We start from the raw sequence: 16970 nt of genomic DNA on the forward strand, positions 1-16970 counted from the left end.
AGTGAGACCAGCATCCCACCTCAATTCCACCCCATGGGTACTCATTTACCAGTGGGAGCTGAGCATATGGAACATGGGGAAAGGAAAACACGAGTAAGCAGTCCAGCCCTAGAATGCTAGAAAGCATTGTTCAAGTATGAGGCGCCTTCCACTGAGGAGGTAACAGGTTAGCGGGGCAGTGGGACAGGTCCACAGTAACCACAGTCAGGATCTTCGTTCTAAGGGAGATGCAAGCAAGATGGCATATGGAAAGAAGGAAAGAGGGGATCCCTGGGTGGCTCAGCGGTTTAGTGCCTGCCTTCGGCCTGGGGCATGATCCTGGAGTCCCAGGATCGAGTCCCACATCTGGCTGCCTGCATGGGGCCTACTTCTCCTTCTGCCTGTGTCTCTGCCTCTCTCTCTCAGTCTGTGTTTCTCATGAATAGATAAATAAAACCTTTAAAAAAAAAAATGGAAAGAAAATTCAGGAAACTTCCAAGGAGCAGCAGCATTTGAACTGGATCCAAGCCGGGGTGGACTCTAGAAGAAACGAAGAGAAGACAGATAAGCAGAACAAAGAGCACAGACCAGCATATACGCGGGCAAAACCAGTGCACGAGGAGGGTGTCCGTGAGGCTTCTGGTCCACCACGCTACAGGGGAGTTGAAGAAAAGAAGAGGCTGCAAAGCGATGCTCCCAGATTTCAAACATCCCGGCCACACGCTTCTCAGATGTGGGGGCTGAGACAAGTCCCTTCGCTGCTGCCCTGAGCCTGTGTCATCCCCTGTGAAACAGGGACAGTAACAACACCGACCCTATCCCTGGGGAGGTGCTTGAACTCAGGGCGAGCTGAATGAAAAGCACACGGTCACAGGCCATCTGAGGCACGCTGGCATCACACCTGGCAGTGGGGAGCAGGAAGGGGGGGGGCTTGAATGCACAGAAGTAGCAGGGGTCAGAGCAGCAAAAGCAGCTGCTTTGGTTTTAAGTTTTTGTTTTTTTAAGATTTTATTTATTTATTCATGAGAGACACAGAGAGAGAGGCAGAGACACAGAGGGAGAAGCAGGCTCTATGCAGAAAGCCCGATGTGGGACTCGATCCCGGGTCTCCAGGATCACACCCTGGGCTGAAGGCGGCGCTAAACCGCTGAGCCACCCGGGCTGCCCATTTACAAAATTTTTTTTTTTTTTTTGAGCACAGGTGACACACAGTGTTACATTAGTTTAAGGTGTACAACACAGTGATTCACCTTCTTGATACTGTGCTCACCAGTGTAGCTACCATCTGTCACCACACAACTCTGTTACAGTATCAACTACATTCCCTATGGTGTGCCTTCCAACACCCCCCCGTCCCCCACAGTGACATACTTCCTGTGTAACTGGAAGCCTAGACCTCCCACTCACCTTCACACACCTCACCCGTCTCCCCACACCTCACCCATCTCCCCAACCCCTCCCTGCTAGCAACCATCAGTCTATTCTCTGTATTTATAGGTCTGATTCGGCTTTTTATCTATTTTATTTTTTTGATTCCACGTGAATGAGATCATATGGTATTTGTCTTTCTCAGACTTACTTACTTCACTTAGCTTAACACCCTCTAGGTCCTTCCATGTTGTGGCAAATGGCAAAAACCTCATCCTTTTCATGGCTGCATTAATATTCCACTGAACACATATTTAGCATCTTCCTTATCCATTCTTCTATTGATGGACACTTAGGCTGTTTCCCTATCTAATCATCAGGAAAACGCGCATCAAAACCACAATGAGGTATCCCCTCACACCTGTCAGAATGGCTAAAATAAAAGACAACAAACAAGTGTTGGTGAGGATGTGGAGAGAAAGGAAGCCTCACATACCACTGGTGTAAGCGCACACTGGTACAGCCACTGTGGAAAACAGTAGTAGGGAGGATCCTCAAAAAATTAAAAATAGAACTACCTTATGATCCAGTAATTTCACTAGCGGGTATTTACACAAAGAAAACAAGAACACTAATTTGACACTTATGTTTATTCCAGCATTGTTTACAACAGCCAAGATATGGAAGCTGTTTTGTTTCTGGATGCCCACTGCACTGCTGGGCTCCAGGCTCAGCTCTTCACACACATACTGCGCTGCTCAGAATGACCCTCACAGCGGGTCCACGGGCTCTACTCTCCCTCACTGCATGACCATGCTCAAATGGTTCCTGAGTAAGGCAAAGCTCACGGCCAGACCTTAGTGCTGTAACTAAGGTAAGGGCCATGAGCATCAGGGGAGCTGCAGGAGGCTGGAACACACAGGCAGCCAAGTGATCAAGCAGGCACTTACAGTGTATCATAAAGTGCTTCTAGAACCTCCTACACTTGCCCAGTTGAAGCAAGGTGGGTTTAATTTACAGCCTCTTGAGAGAGGCTATGGTCCAGGGAGAATGAAGAATTTTGAGAGCCACAATGAATGCAGAAGAAAATGCTACAGAAAGCTAGCTATTTCGACTGGCCATACCACTGCTAAGGCATAATATAAACCTCCAGGAAACTAACTCTCAGAGAAACGTAATTTGTGTTTGCCAGAGATCAAAGTAATCCAAGAAAGAATAAGGCTCTCCCCGGCAATTCCAAGAGTGGGGTGTCAAAAGAAACCCGCTACAGGAGCACAGGGACACGACTGTCTCGTGGTAACCACATGTTCCTGCATGGCACTGCGGTGTGGACAGTGGCTGTGCAGGACCACCTCTCCCCTCCCAGCCACATGGGAGCACTCTGAATACAACCTGGACACAGGCTGCAAGCCCTGAGGTTGCAAAGGAAATAGATCTGATCATGTGAGGCCCTATTTAAAAAAAAAAAAAAAAAAAAAAAAACTATTATAGAAAGGGCTTAAACAGTAAAAGTGATCTAGGTAGCCTCATTGGTTCTTAAAACATGAAGGCAAAACATTTATAAAATAAAATGCTCGACAATTAACTGCTATCACCAATCTCAGACCATATTCAAATAAAAGAATATCTGAACCAAGATCCAGGCTTCCAGAAGACCATGCCTTCCATGAAAGGAAGCATCTGTACCTGTTTCCCTGATTCCAGTGAGTCAAAACTATCACAGCTCTCCTCTGATGAGAGGGTTTCCATGGGAACATCATCTCGGAAACCGACAAACTCTTCATCATCACTGGGGGCGTTAAAGATGTCAGCCACTTCTTTAGGGATCTGTTTTGGATTCAAAAAAGAAGAAGGATAAGACCGAGGGCTGTTATAATCACTTAGGGAAATTTTCTAGAAAGGAGGAGGGATTAGCATCTACTAGCTCTATCAATCTACTAGGTCGCAGATCTGCCATGGTCGCCAAGAAGACCCCAGATACCCCAGAGCAAAATGTGCTTCAGCTGATCCCTCATGGCAACAAAAGAAGGTAGGGGAGGGAAAGATTAGACTGTTTTTCAAACTCTAGAGATATATCCTATCTTACAGAGAATGTCAAGGCCATATCTAGATGGAAACCCTATGTGATCTCTACACAAAAAATAAAGGAACAGTCATCATTTGTGAGAAAACAACTATTTTTCTCCTGCAGTGGATCTGTCTTTAAATATCATCCATGTCAAAATAAGATGATACTAATAAGCTCCTCGTTTCCTCATTTCCACCTATTGCTCTTTGATTTTTTTGTTCTTTGTCATCTGCTGATTCAGACATGAAAACTCATACAATGAAATAAGTAGCTTTGTTGCTCCTTTTTTTTCTCTCAATCAAGTAGTTTCAAAATTAATTTCAAGAGAATGTAAACACTACTGTAGGCAAGTATTCCAAGAAGGAATGTTATCAGCACTCTTAATCTAACAAGTATGTATGTATTAGTTCAGAATTCATTTTCATATGCTGAGTACCTATTTGTTCCCAACTCTCTATTTTGAACAAGTTCAAAACCATAGAAAGCGGGCAGCCCCGGTGGCGCAGCAGTTTAGCGCCGCCTACAGCCTAGGGCATGATCCTGGAGACCCTGGATCAAGTCCCACATCAGGCTCTCTGCATGGTGCCTGCTTCTCCCTCTGCCTGTGTCTCTGCCTCTCTCTCTCTCTCTCTCTCTCTCTCTGTGTGTGTGTGTGTGTGTGTCTCTATGAACAAAAAAATCTTTAAAAAAAAAAAAACAAACATAGAAAGCTGAAGGAATAGGACAACCATCTACATATTCTTTACCTGGAGTCCCCATGTGTCACCACCTTTGCTTTCTCTGTCAACAAACATTAAGTGGAACCATCAGCATTTGCTAGTATTTCACAGTTTTTGACCTAAAGAAATAGCCATTTATTTAGTACGAGCCAGCTTATTCCACCTATATTTAAGTTGCAGACATCATACTAATTCACCCTCAAATACTTCAGCACACATCGCCTGAAAATAAAAACATTCCCCATTCCCCTTAGAGCCGTAAAACTACAATCATACCTAAAATAATTCACATTAATTCAATAGTATCATTCATTACAAGCTCATATTTAAATGTCTACAACTGTCCCAAAATGTCTTTTTTAACTTTAAGGGGGCTAAAGGGATCCATTCAAGCAAAGATCATGCATTTTATTTTTTTTATGACACTGTTTTTTGCTGCTTTTCGTAACACTGATATTACTTAAATAACCCAAGACTACCGCCTTGTTGAATGCCATACGTTCCGAGTTTATCTCATTGGTCACTGATATACTTTACTGAAATATTTTTGGCAACAATTCTATACAGATGACATGCACTTCTCAATGCAATGCATAAGGAGGCACAAAATAACAAGTTATTCCCTAGTAATTAGTAGTGTTTTTTAACGTAATCATAAAATTTTTCAAACATAATCCCAAGTAGGTAGAACAGCATAGTGAACACACACAGGGACCAGCTATCAAGCAGTCCTGCGCCCATGGCTAGTCTTGCTCCAGCTGTATCCCTATCCAACTGCCCTCCTTCCAAATTATTCTGAAGCAACTGAAGATAACAGCATTTCGCCCTGTATCATCAGGAAATACATAGTCTGTCTTCACAGTTCCGTCAACCTATATTTTTTTTTTTAACTCACGGTTTATTTGTATCATGATTTGAATAAGGTCCATACATTGATCAACAGAAAAGTCTTTTCTTATGGGTCCTTTTTTTTCCTTTGGCAACTTATTTTTTTAAAAAACTGGGTCCTTTCACTGTGAAGTTTGCGAGAGTCTGGAAGGTTGGGGTTTTTGTTTGTTTTTTTGCAGCTGCAAGATGGTATTTAGTAGACTCCAACATCTCCTGGGATTTCCTATGATTCGGTATTTAGAGTTACAGGCTGTCAGATTCAAGTTCACTTCTTTCTGGCAAGATGACTACTTCATAGGTAGTGCTGCATTCTTTACTCAGAAAGCACCTAATGTCTGGCCATCTCTGGTCTTCAGTGGTGATGCTCTCTGATCAAGTTACGGCAGGATGTGTCATATTTCTCCTTAGCAAAAAGACCTTTTCCTCTTTGTATTTAGTAAGAAATAAGTAGGGTGATAGTTGACCTTCTGGGATTATCCTTCCCTGGTTAATTGGTGATTAACCAATTCACTGAGTGGTTTCAGCATCCACTGATAGATAACTCTTATTTGAATCAATTACCACACATTAGCGATTGTACAATGGTCGTTTTCAAATTCTATTCGTTCTTCATGTATTAGCTCGCATTCTTCTCCAACACAATATTCTCTCTTTTGCTGTCTCTCCCTCTCTCTGCTTCTCTCGCTCCCATGTAGATTTATGGAATTTTAATTTACTGTGCCATATAATCCATCATTGTCACTGTTCTTTCTGATGTTCAAATTGTTCTAACTTTGGCCATTGGGAGCTCCTTCATGCCAGCTGCTATGTTCTTTTGACACAACCCTAACGGTCTTTGGGCACCTCTTTGCTTACCAGCACAAGTGTACCAAGCTAGCCTTATACTTTACCTGCCCCAGACCAAGGCACTCAGGCATTTAGAAATCAGAAGTGAGAACTCATACGCTCTTTGCTAAGTATCATTGCTTCTAGGCTTTTGGACAGAGTAAGGACATCTGAATGTCTCAAGTCACACGTCTATAGTAACACCTTGAATTCAAATCCAACACAGCAGGAGTCTTCCTTACCTCCCTCAATTCCACATTATTTCCCTTCCCCACGATGAAAATTCCTACCCTCGGTATTTCTCATACATTTACCCATTTGCTTTATCTACAATACACACAAAAAAGTTTCAAACTTACACCATCAACACCACTACCAACAATAATCATCAACAGTAAATCACTGTTCTTGGGGATGCAAATGTACTTTATCTGTACTTCTCATTCATCATGGGAATATTAAAGAGACGTCCTCAAGGACTGAGATTTTAATAAAACAATTTTTACTGCTATAAGGCTTTCTTTTGGGGGGGGTGGAGGAGGGAAGGGAAGGGGAGAGGGAGAGAGAGAATCTTAAGCAAGTTGATCCTATGACCCTGAGATCATGATCTGGGCCAAAATCAAGAGTTGGATGCTTAATTGATTAAGCCACCCAGGTGCCCAAATGCTACAAGACATTCTTATGTGAAACTGGCACTTAGAATTATTATAATAACTTTGTGTCTGGGGAACCCCGAGGTTGCACAGACCACACTGTGTTGCACTAGCATATACAGAGTTGTACGTTCAAAAGTTACTTCAATTCTTTGAATTCTTTTTTTCTGTGCATTGACTTAATTTTACAGTTAGGTTCATTTAAGAAATTACTGATCTCTAATCTTATTTTTACCATGATTTTAATGTTTTTTTTTTTTATGTTTCTTGTTTAAAAAATGATTAGAAAGTCAATGGCTCAAACAAAGGAAGTTTAACATTTGGTTTATACAGAGCACGAATCCAGAAACTGAATATGCCAAGTTTAATAGTGTCAGAGGATTAATTACAAACGCTTTCACACCATCTAATGAAATTACTTCTTGGGACAAACAGGCCAACAACGAAGTAAAATTCCAGTAAAAACAATTAAAAAAAAAAAAAAAAACCTGCCACATTTATGCTGAGAAACTCTAACAAAGCCTGAAATGACTCTTGGGAGGAAAAGTAAAACTTTTCATAAGGAGGTAGGTACATTTTTTTTTTTTAAGATTCTATTTATTTATTCATGAGAGACACAGAGAGAGGCAGAGACACAGGCAGAGGGAGAGGCAGGCTCCCGGAGGGGAGCCCGACAGGTCTCAATCCCAGAACCCAGGATCACACCCTGAGCAAGGCAGATGCTCAACCACTAAGCCACCCAGGCGTCCCCATAAGGAGGTACATTTAAAAGGTATTTGGCACCTGTTATCTTTTCGAAGATACTTTTTGTTGTTTCTTCATGAAACCAATAGGTCAAGAGAGCGCTTGTAAGGAGAGAAACATACATAATACTTATCAAAGTGTAAGTGTGCTACATTTTACGTAACCCACCCTTTCAGTCCCTGAAGTGGAGTCAGAGAGGGGCCGTGATTGGTTTCGGCTGTCTTCGTTTGATTTCTCACCGTTCTAAGAATCAGAAAGCTCCACAGGCCCAAAAGCTTGTTTTTAAATAGAAAGTTAAAGGAGGAGGGGCAGACCCTGTCATGATTTAATGGAAGCACCTGGAAGGAATGGAGAGGCTGGCAATATGAATACAGTGCTTCCGGCGGCAACTGCATCAGCCTGGGCACAGCTGCAGCTCGCAGGGCTGTGAATCCTGTGTCCCACCCTCCCCATTCCCGCCTGATCATCTAGGACTTCGCGTTTGCTCCAGAGGTGCCACAGGGGGGCTGTAATTACCAATTAGGAACAAAAGGAAAAAAAAAAACATTTTCAAAAAAGCAAAAACCACTATGCGTTCTTGGGGCATGCAGAGCTCTGCTTCTTGCTGCCTCACTTCAAACGGCTTTAAGAGAAGAGTTTCAGTCACAAGCTCCAGGATTTAGCAAAAATTTCAGTAAGATGTTCAAGTGTCTTCAATGCAAGACACTGTTTAACATACTTGACGAAGATATCAGGATTTCTATGCAAGGCACCTGCTAAAAGATTCACAGGGACACCCTTCTAATGTGTGTCACCAGTTCAGCAATATAACATATTAGGCCCAAGGATTTGTACTTCTCTGTGCAGATCACCAGTGACTCACTGGGTAGTTGCATCGTGCAATGAGTGCAACAGACTTCTTCCTCCAAAGCTTATGTTCCATTTGATTGTGTCACAAAATGCTACTACTAATAATAATGGTAATAATTAAAGTAACTGGAAAGAAAATATTAAAAACTGCCAACCAGTGCATTTATATATAACTAGTCAAACTTGCACAGTAGGAAAACTGCAATCTAGCTAACCAAAAAGAAATCAAGGAAATTCCCTTCTAAAAGTGAAAAGACTGTTTAATGGATTTATAATTTTTTAAAGGACACAAATTTATTCTATTCCTTTCATATGCACTCGTTACATCTGCCCACTCTGTCCTTGCAGGGATAATAATGCATCACCAAGAGTCAACTGGGGACCAGGAGTCAAATCCCCTACAAGAACACAGGAACTAGGATGGAGTCCCCAGCGCCTAAGACAGGGCCTGGCCAAGAGCAGGTCATCAGTAACCCATGCTGGAGTGCTGGAGGTATCACATGCATCTGCCCTTGCAGTCAGTTTCCTAGGGAAGGTGTATAGGATGAAAAGGTGCACTCTATACCACTCATATCCAAGAGGAACTAAAGATTCTCACCCGGACCATCTACCTACAAAGTAGTCACATACACAGCTCCTCCTCCAGAAAGGAGGACAGATTTCACTTATAGGCCCTTTATAAACATTACCTCAGAGTTCAGCTTGGGAACAAGAATGCAAGCCCAACAGGCTTGGGGGCTAAACAGAAGGATGACACGGCAGCAGTTCAGGATAAGACACCACGGGACAGGGCTCACTGATGAACTCAAGCACGAGTCCAGAAGGGTTGGCCACCGTCCACCCCAGAAGACTGCTGCCATGCAGGAACGGGGATCTAGTGTGCCCCACCTTCAGCCTTCCCCGAGAAGCCAGGAATCTTGGTCTTGGTGAGAAATCTCCCAGCTGTAAAAACGTCAGCTTTTAATAATTTAAGAACCAAACACAGGCTTGGATCTCACACTCATTCAGGGAAAGCGTGCATCAGAACTCACGGTGCTTTGTAGAACAGCAAGGAAATTTTAAATGCAAAATTTCAAATATTACCAACAGCGTATCTACTAGTGTCTGGAACTAATAGTGGTGGACACTGAAGTTCTAAGAAAACTAAGTAAGAAGAAAGACTTCAAATTAAAGATAGCCCAGCCACCCTCTTTCTCTACAACAAGGTGGGACAGCAGTTTGGCAGGGGCAGAGGCCTTGCGGACACAGAGACCCTGATGGACAACAGGGTGATGACCCTCGAGGTCGAGCCCCGTGAGACCACTGAGAATGTCAAAGCCAAAATCTAAGACAAGAGGGGCAGCCCATCTGACCAGCAGCATCTGATTTTTGCAGGTGAACAGCTGGAGGATGCCTGCACCCTCTCAGACTACAGTATCCAGAAAGAGTCCAGCCTGCACTTGGTGCTGTGCCTGCAGGGTGGCACCACTGAGCCCTCCCTCCACCTGCTGGCCAAAGACACAACTGCAACCAGATGATCCCCCGCCAGCATTCTGCTCACCTGCATACCTGCGCCCCAAGAAGTTTCAAATAAGGCCCCTCCCCTGGCTCTTCCCTTGCCCCAAGGCCCTGGCACCTCAATAATGTTTCCCTTTCACCAACTGGAGCAGACAAATCAGTTAACTCATTTAAAAATTGCCCTTCCCTTATTCCCAGCAGCACTGTTTAGAACAGCCACAAAGCAGAGGCAACCCAAGCATCCATCAATGCATAAATGGACAAACAAAATTCATATACACATCAAATTAAGTACTATTCAGCCTTCGGAAGGAAATTCTAAAAATATTGAATCATGAAACTAATATGTTTAAGGTTTTAAATATATTATATCTCCAAAAATTTTTTTAGAAGAACAAAAAAACTAGTCTGAATCAAGTCTGTCGGGGGAAGAGCCTGGGACTCTGCATCTTTAGCCAAGTCTTCTGGTGACAGACACTAGTTTGCCGAACACACACTCAAAGGAGAGATGATCAGGCCCATTTTCTGCTTCTGTCCTGTGGAGTGTGACTTTTCCTACTTCACGCTAGCTATTAACGTGCATATCTTACCCTCCTTAATGGACAGCTAATGGACAGCATCTCTCCATTTCTCTGGCATCTTTCTCACCATATCACTCCGTCCCACACCAAGAACAGTCTTGAGTACTTAGAGGTTTTTAATTGATATTTAATTAATTGATGAGCAGCATTAAGTCAAAAAAGAAAAAAAAGGACAGCCTATCACATGCTATAAAAGGAATGAATCTTGAGGGCGTTATGCTAAGTGAAATAAGCCAGTCACAAAAAGACAAATATTATGATTCTGCTCATGTGAGATACCTCAAAGTCACAGACACAGGAAGTAGAAGGGTGGCTGCCAGGGATGGGGGAGAGGAGTGGTTGTTTAATGGGTACAGAGTGTCAGTTTTACAAAGTGAAAATATTCTGGAGATTGCCTGCCCAACAATTTATGGTTGACAACAATTTAAATGTGTTTAACGCTACTTAAAAATTATTAAGAGGAAAAATTTTATGTGTACCTTACCACAACCTTTAAAAGTTTAACAAAAAAGAGGGGATCCCTGGGTGGCTCAGTGGTTTAGCGCCCGCCTTTGGCCCAGGGCGTGATCCTGGAGACCCAGGATCGATTCCCGCGTCGGGCTTCCAGCATGGAGCCTGCTTCTCCCTCCTCCTGTGTCTCTGCCTCTCTCTCTCTATGTCTATCATGAATGAATGAATGAATGAATGAATGAATGAATGAATAAATAAATAAATCTAAAAAAAATTTAACAAAAAAGACCAACTTTAGGAGGCAATTTAAAAATGGAGGGAAAGGCCTTTTCTAATTTTTATTTAAATTCCAGTTAGTGAATACATAGTGCATTATTAGTTTCAGGGGTAGAATTTAGTGATTCATCAGTTGCATATAACACTCAGTGCTCATTACATCAAAGGCCCTCCTTAATGCCTATCACTCAGTTACCCTACCCCCCCCAACCCACCTCCCTTCCAGCAACCCTCAGTTTGTTCCCTATAGTTGAGGGTCTCTTACGATTTATCTCCCTGTTTTTGTCTTATTTTATTCTTCCTTCCCTTCCCCTATGTTCATCTGTTTTGTTTCTTAAATTCCACATGATTGTGAAATCATACAGTATCTGTCATTCTCAAACTTACTTCGCTTAACAGAATACCCTCTAGCTTCATTCATGTCATTCCAAGTGGCAAGACTTCCTTTTGATGGTTGAGTAGTATTCTAGTGTGTGTGTGTGTGTGTGTGTGTATACATACACATCACACATCATCTTTATCCATTCGTTTGTCAATGGACATCTGGACTCTTACCATATTTGGGCACTGCTGCTATAAACAAGTGGGATTTACTCCTGGGTTGCAGGGGTGGTTCAACATCCACAAATCAATCAATGTGATACACCAAATTAAAAGAAAAAAAAAAAAGGATAAGAATCCTATGATCAGGACACAGACACCTGGGTGGCTCAGTAGTTGAGCATCTGCCTTTGGCTCAGCTTGTGATCCCGGGGCCCAGGGATCCAGTCCCGCATCAGGCTCCCCACAGGAAGCCTGCTTTTCCCTCTATGTCTCTGCCTCTCTATATGAGTCTCTCATGAATAAATAAAATCATTAAAAAAAAGAAGAACCATATGATCTTCCCAACAGATGCAGAAAAAGCATTCGACAAAATACAGCATCCTTTCTTAATCAAAACCCTCCAAAATGTGGGGATAGAGGGACATTCCTCAACATCATAAAGGCCATATACAAAAGACCCATCAATCTAATATCACCCTCAAAGAGGGGAAAAACTGAGAGCTTTCCTCCTAAGGTGAGGAACACAGCAGGTATGTGCACACTCACCACTGTTGTTCAGCATAGTATTGAAGTCCTAGCCTCAGCAATCAGACAACAAAAATAAAAGGCATCCAAATTGGCAAAGTAGTCAAACTTTCCACAGATGAATGATACTCTACATAGAAAACCCAAAAGACTCCATCAAAAAATTGCTAGAAATGATACAGGAATTCAGCAAAATCACAAGATATAAAAGTCTGGTGCTATACACCAGACTATACACTAACGATGAAAATCTTCCCTCCTTAAATGAACACAATCTTTTCCCAAACTCACAGAGCAAGTCTAGATTTCCATCCACTTCTTATGCTACCAGCACTTCAAGGGCACATGGTTTAAGGACCCAACCCTTCACTGTAAGGCAGGTTCAGAAACATCACCTCATGAGTCCAGTATTCAGCCTCCATGACTGGCAGCATCACACCTTGAACCCAGATATCTGGGCTTCTAAGCCCAGAAGTTAAATGAAAGCCTGGGAGACACAGCTGTCTGCAGAACCACCCTGGGTTTAAAATCCAGTTTTGTTCTATCCCAACTAAGCTATACTAATAAAAATCAACCCTGCCAAATTGCTGCTTGCTTCTTACTTAGTTGGTGCCCTTCTAGCATTTCTTGAGAAACACAAAGCAGTGCTCTGGGACACTTCGTATCACTTTAACTACCTCAGCCTAACCCTCAATTAAAATTCAATTAAAAAAAAAAAAGCCATAAAAAGATGCCTCAAACTGCCAGCTGCTTTTCAATCAAGTATTTACCTTTGAAAACAAATTAGTGTATCATTAATTTAAAATTTCGTATTTTAAAATTAAATATAATTTTTTTTAATTAGGGCTTTTCTACATCTCAGTGATATATAAATGTATTCTTCCTAGATTAAGAAATACCACCTCCTAGCTGGAAGGCACATATTTATCATTAACTAGTTTTTAAAGGAAAGAAACTGCGATTCTTTTTTAAAGCCAACTGATTCCAGAGCTGATTTTGATAAAGCTTCAGGAAAGGTTTCTTATCCCAGAAACATTGTATATATTTCAACCAGAAACAAATTTCCATTCGCAGCCTTAAGGAACAGCACAAAAGAAATCTGTGCACACTTTTGCATTTTCCTTATTAAGTGTTTTGAAAGCAATTTTGATAGCAAGGAAAGCAGAATTTGCCGGTGTACTATCTTGCATCTGTGAAAGAACCTTTTACACAGAAGAAAGCTTTCCTTCAACCCTCCACAAATAGGTTTGTTTTGCATCATTTTCTATCACAAACACTGTCATTTCTTTAAATTTCTTACAATTAAATTGTTCCGTAAGATACAGACATACCTTGCATCATTTACAAAAACTAATTCAAAATAGAGGAGACTTAAATATAAAAAAATCTAAAACTTCTGGAAGAAACAGGAGGAAATCTTTGTGACCTTAGGTTAGAAATCTTTGATACAACACCAGAAGCAGAACCTTTTTAAAAAATTTATAAATTAAGACAATCAAAATTAAAAACTTCCGCTCTTCAAAAAACGCTTTAAAATGACAAGGGGGCAGCCCCGGTGGCTTAGCATTTAGCGCCTTCAGCTAGAGGTGTGATCCCAGGAACCCGGGGTCAAGTCCCGAGTTGGTCTCCTAACGTGGAGCCTGCTTCTCCCTCTGCCTGTGTCTCTGCCTGTGTGTGTGTGTCTCTCTCATTAATAAATAAATAAAAAGAAAAAATAAAAAGAATGACAAGGGGAAAAAAAAAAAACAGAAAGGGAGAAAACACCTACAAACCATACACCTAATAAAGGACCTGTACCCAAAATATATAAAGAACCCTCAAAACTCAATAATAAAAACTACCCAATTTAAACAGGGACAAAACATGTGAGCAGACACTTTACCAAAGGTACAGGAATGGCAGATAAGCACAGGAAAAGATGTGGGACATCCACAGCCAATAGGGAAATGCAAATTAAAACTATGATGAGATACGATTATCTACCTATCAGAATTGCTTAGGAAAACATGACAATACCAAGTACTGACTGAAAGGATTTGGACCAACTAGCACTCTCAAAAATGGGTGGTGGAAACGCAAAAAACGGTAGGGCCACTTAGGAAAACAAGGTGGCAGCTTCTCATATAGTCAAATATACTCTTACCCCATGATCCAGCAGCAATCCCTCTCCTAGGTGTTTACCCAAATGAAATAAAAACTTATGTTCACAAAAAACTTGTTATCAGCAATTTTATTCCCAACAATCCAAACCAGCTAGGGATGGATAAACAAAACACGGTACATCCATTCCACAGACTACTGCTAGCAATAAAAAAGAATGAAGTATCGATAGACACAATACCACAGATAAATCTCAAATGCATTAGGCCTAGTAAGAAAGGCTACATATTGTCTGATTCCACTTATGTGACATTTTGGAAAAGGCAAAACGAGAGGAGAGAGAACACACATCAATGGTTGTCTGACGCTAGAGGTCAGAGGGAATTTTTTTTGAGAAGAGATAAAATCAATTGTGATAGTGACTACACAAAAAGCTCATAGGACCGAACACTGAAAAAGATGAATTTTACTGTACATAAAAAGAAAAGAAAGAAAAAAGAAAACAATGCAGGAACAGTGGAACATAAAGATTGCCTAGAAATGGATCCTAGCACATATAATTAAAATTTGATAGGAAAACGCCACAAATCAATGAGAAAGAGATGTCAGCATGTCAATAAATGATGCTGGCAAAACTGCCTATTTGAGGTGAATAAAAACAGTCCATTTTGCCTCTCTCCTGATACGACAAATCAGAAGATCAAAGAGTTAAAAAATAAACTACAAAGGAGAATATAATTCATGTGAATATGCAGCTGGCCCCTGCAGGAGGAAGACTTTAAGCACCAACATAAAGGAGATTAAAATGGAAAAAAGTAATATCATGGATCAGTTTTAAAGTCCTTAAAAGAAAAAAATTTAGGGGTACCTGGGTGACTCACTTGGTTAAGTGTCTGCCTTCGGCTCAGATCATGATCCCGGGTCCTGGGATGGAGCCCCACATCGGGCTTCTGGCCTGGCAGGAAGCCTGCTTCTCCCTTCTCCCTCTTCCCCTGCTCATGCGGTCTCTCAAATAAATAAATAAAATAAAATCTTTAAAAAAAAAATTAGAAAGAAACAAAAGTTGGAGAAAAGACCTGCCACAAATAGACAAATTGTTACTGAAAGCTCATACAAAATGAAATGTTCCAAGAGTCAGATAAAATAGGTAAAATAAATTTCACTAAAAAGGAAACATAGAAAAGGCTTAAAACATATTTTAAGTCTTCAATCTCTGTAAGTAATAAAAGCAAGAGAAATTAAGACAAGTTTCCTTCTCAACTAGCAACTCAGCAATACATTGGCAGTGAAGGGCCCGCTTGATGACAGGGAGGATGTGACAAGACAAGCTCTCTTACACAGAACTGGTGTGAGGACAGACAGGCCTGAGGTTTCCAAACAAAAGCGTAGTCATGTACATCTACAACAGGGTAGTTTTTAAAGTATATACAGTGAGGGCAGTCCGAGTGGCCCAGCGGTTTAGTGCCGCCTTTGGCCCGGGATGTGATCCTGGAGACCCGGGATCGAGTCCCACGTCAGGCTCCCAGAATGGAGCCTGCTTCTCCCTCTGCCTGTGTGTGTCTCTGCCTCTCTCTCTGTCTCTCATGAATAAATAAAATCTTAAAAAAAAAAAAAAAAAAAAAAAGGTATATTCAGTGAGATTTAAAAACTTCCAGAAAATACAGCTCAACTCAGGGTGATAGAGTACATGAACTATTTATTAATAGCTATGAGGATCATAAGTCAAGGATTACCAAAGTATGACGAGCTCTCATCCATCAGTTGGAGCACTTCCCCTCAAAAAGGAACAAACCTTAGCCTACTTACTCAAGGGCACACAGCTCATTCGTACCCCTACAAATGACATTCTAGGCAAATGCTATCTTTCAATAAAATAATTACCTATTAATTAGTATTTAATTCAATCAAAAAGCCTAAACTTACTATGAGGCCAAAAGAATGAGCAACAAAAGAAAAAGACATATTAAACTGGACCTCATCAGAACTAAAAATACCTCTCTTCAAAGAACATTATCAAGAAAGTGAAAGGCAACCTATGGAATGGGAAAAATAACAAAACATGTAAGTGATAAGGATCCAGCATTTAGCATATATAAAGATCTACAATGCCACTATAAAAATCAGCCAATCAAAAATGTATGAAGGACTTGATATATACCTCTTCCCTCATCCCACCCCCCAAAAATACACACACACACACAAATGGACAATAAATATATGAAAAGATGTTCAACATCATTAGTCATTAGGGAAATGCAAATAAAAAAAAATACAAGATAGCACTTCACATCCTCTAGGGTCCAAAAATCATAGGGAAAAAGTGTTGGAGAAGATGTACTCTTGTACGTCTCATATACGTGAAGCCAGAACACTTGTATATAGTTAGTAAGAATGTAATGGTTTAACCACTATGGAAAACAGTTTGGTTCCAACAGCTGGTTTGGAAACCAGCTATACTACAAAGGCCTGGTTAGAGACCCCATAAATAGCTTTCCCTGGGTCCCTGGCATCAGTCATGTTGGCATTTGGGCCTGTGTCCTAGAAGGAGCTCAGGTTTGCTCGTATCAGTCGAGCAAAAAGTCAAACACAGGGGGATCCCTGGGTGGCTCAGCGGTTTAGCGCCTGCCTTTGGCCCGGGGCGTGATCCTGGAGACCCGGGATCAAGTCCTACATTGGGCTCCCTGCATGGAGCCTGCTTCTCCCTCTGCCTATGTCTCTGCCTTTCCCTCTCTGTATCTCTCATGAATAAATAAATAAAATATTAAAAAAAAAAAGTCAAACACAGAATTCCTATCTGACCCAGCAATTTCACTCTCAGGTATATAATTCAAAGAACTGCAAAAAAGTATTTCAGATATGTGTGCATGTTAATAGCAGTACTATTTATAACACCCAAAAGGTCCAT

General features: G+C 41.3%; 1 protein-coding gene across 3 annotated transcripts in view; it reads right to left on the minus strand.

Moving 5' to 3' along the window:
* Positions 1–16970, minus strand: part of CDCA7L (cell division cycle associated 7 like) — a 50829-nt gene that overhangs the window by 14713 nt on the left and 19146 nt on the right. For all 3 annotated transcript variants that reach the window (XM_041728014.1, XM_041728013.1, XM_041728015.1), the window contains exon 2: positions 3034–3174. In XM_041728014.1, the coding sequence (XP_041583948.1) occupies positions 3034–3174 (141 nt within the window). The remainder of the gene's footprint in view (positions 1–3033; positions 3175–16970) is intronic.

This window comes from Vulpes lagopus, chromosome 13 (assembly GCF_018345385.1).
Source record: "Vulpes lagopus strain Blue_001 chromosome 13, ASM1834538v1, whole genome shotgun sequence".
NCBI classification, from domain to species: domain Eukaryota; kingdom Metazoa; phylum Chordata; class Mammalia; order Carnivora; family Canidae; genus Vulpes; species Vulpes lagopus.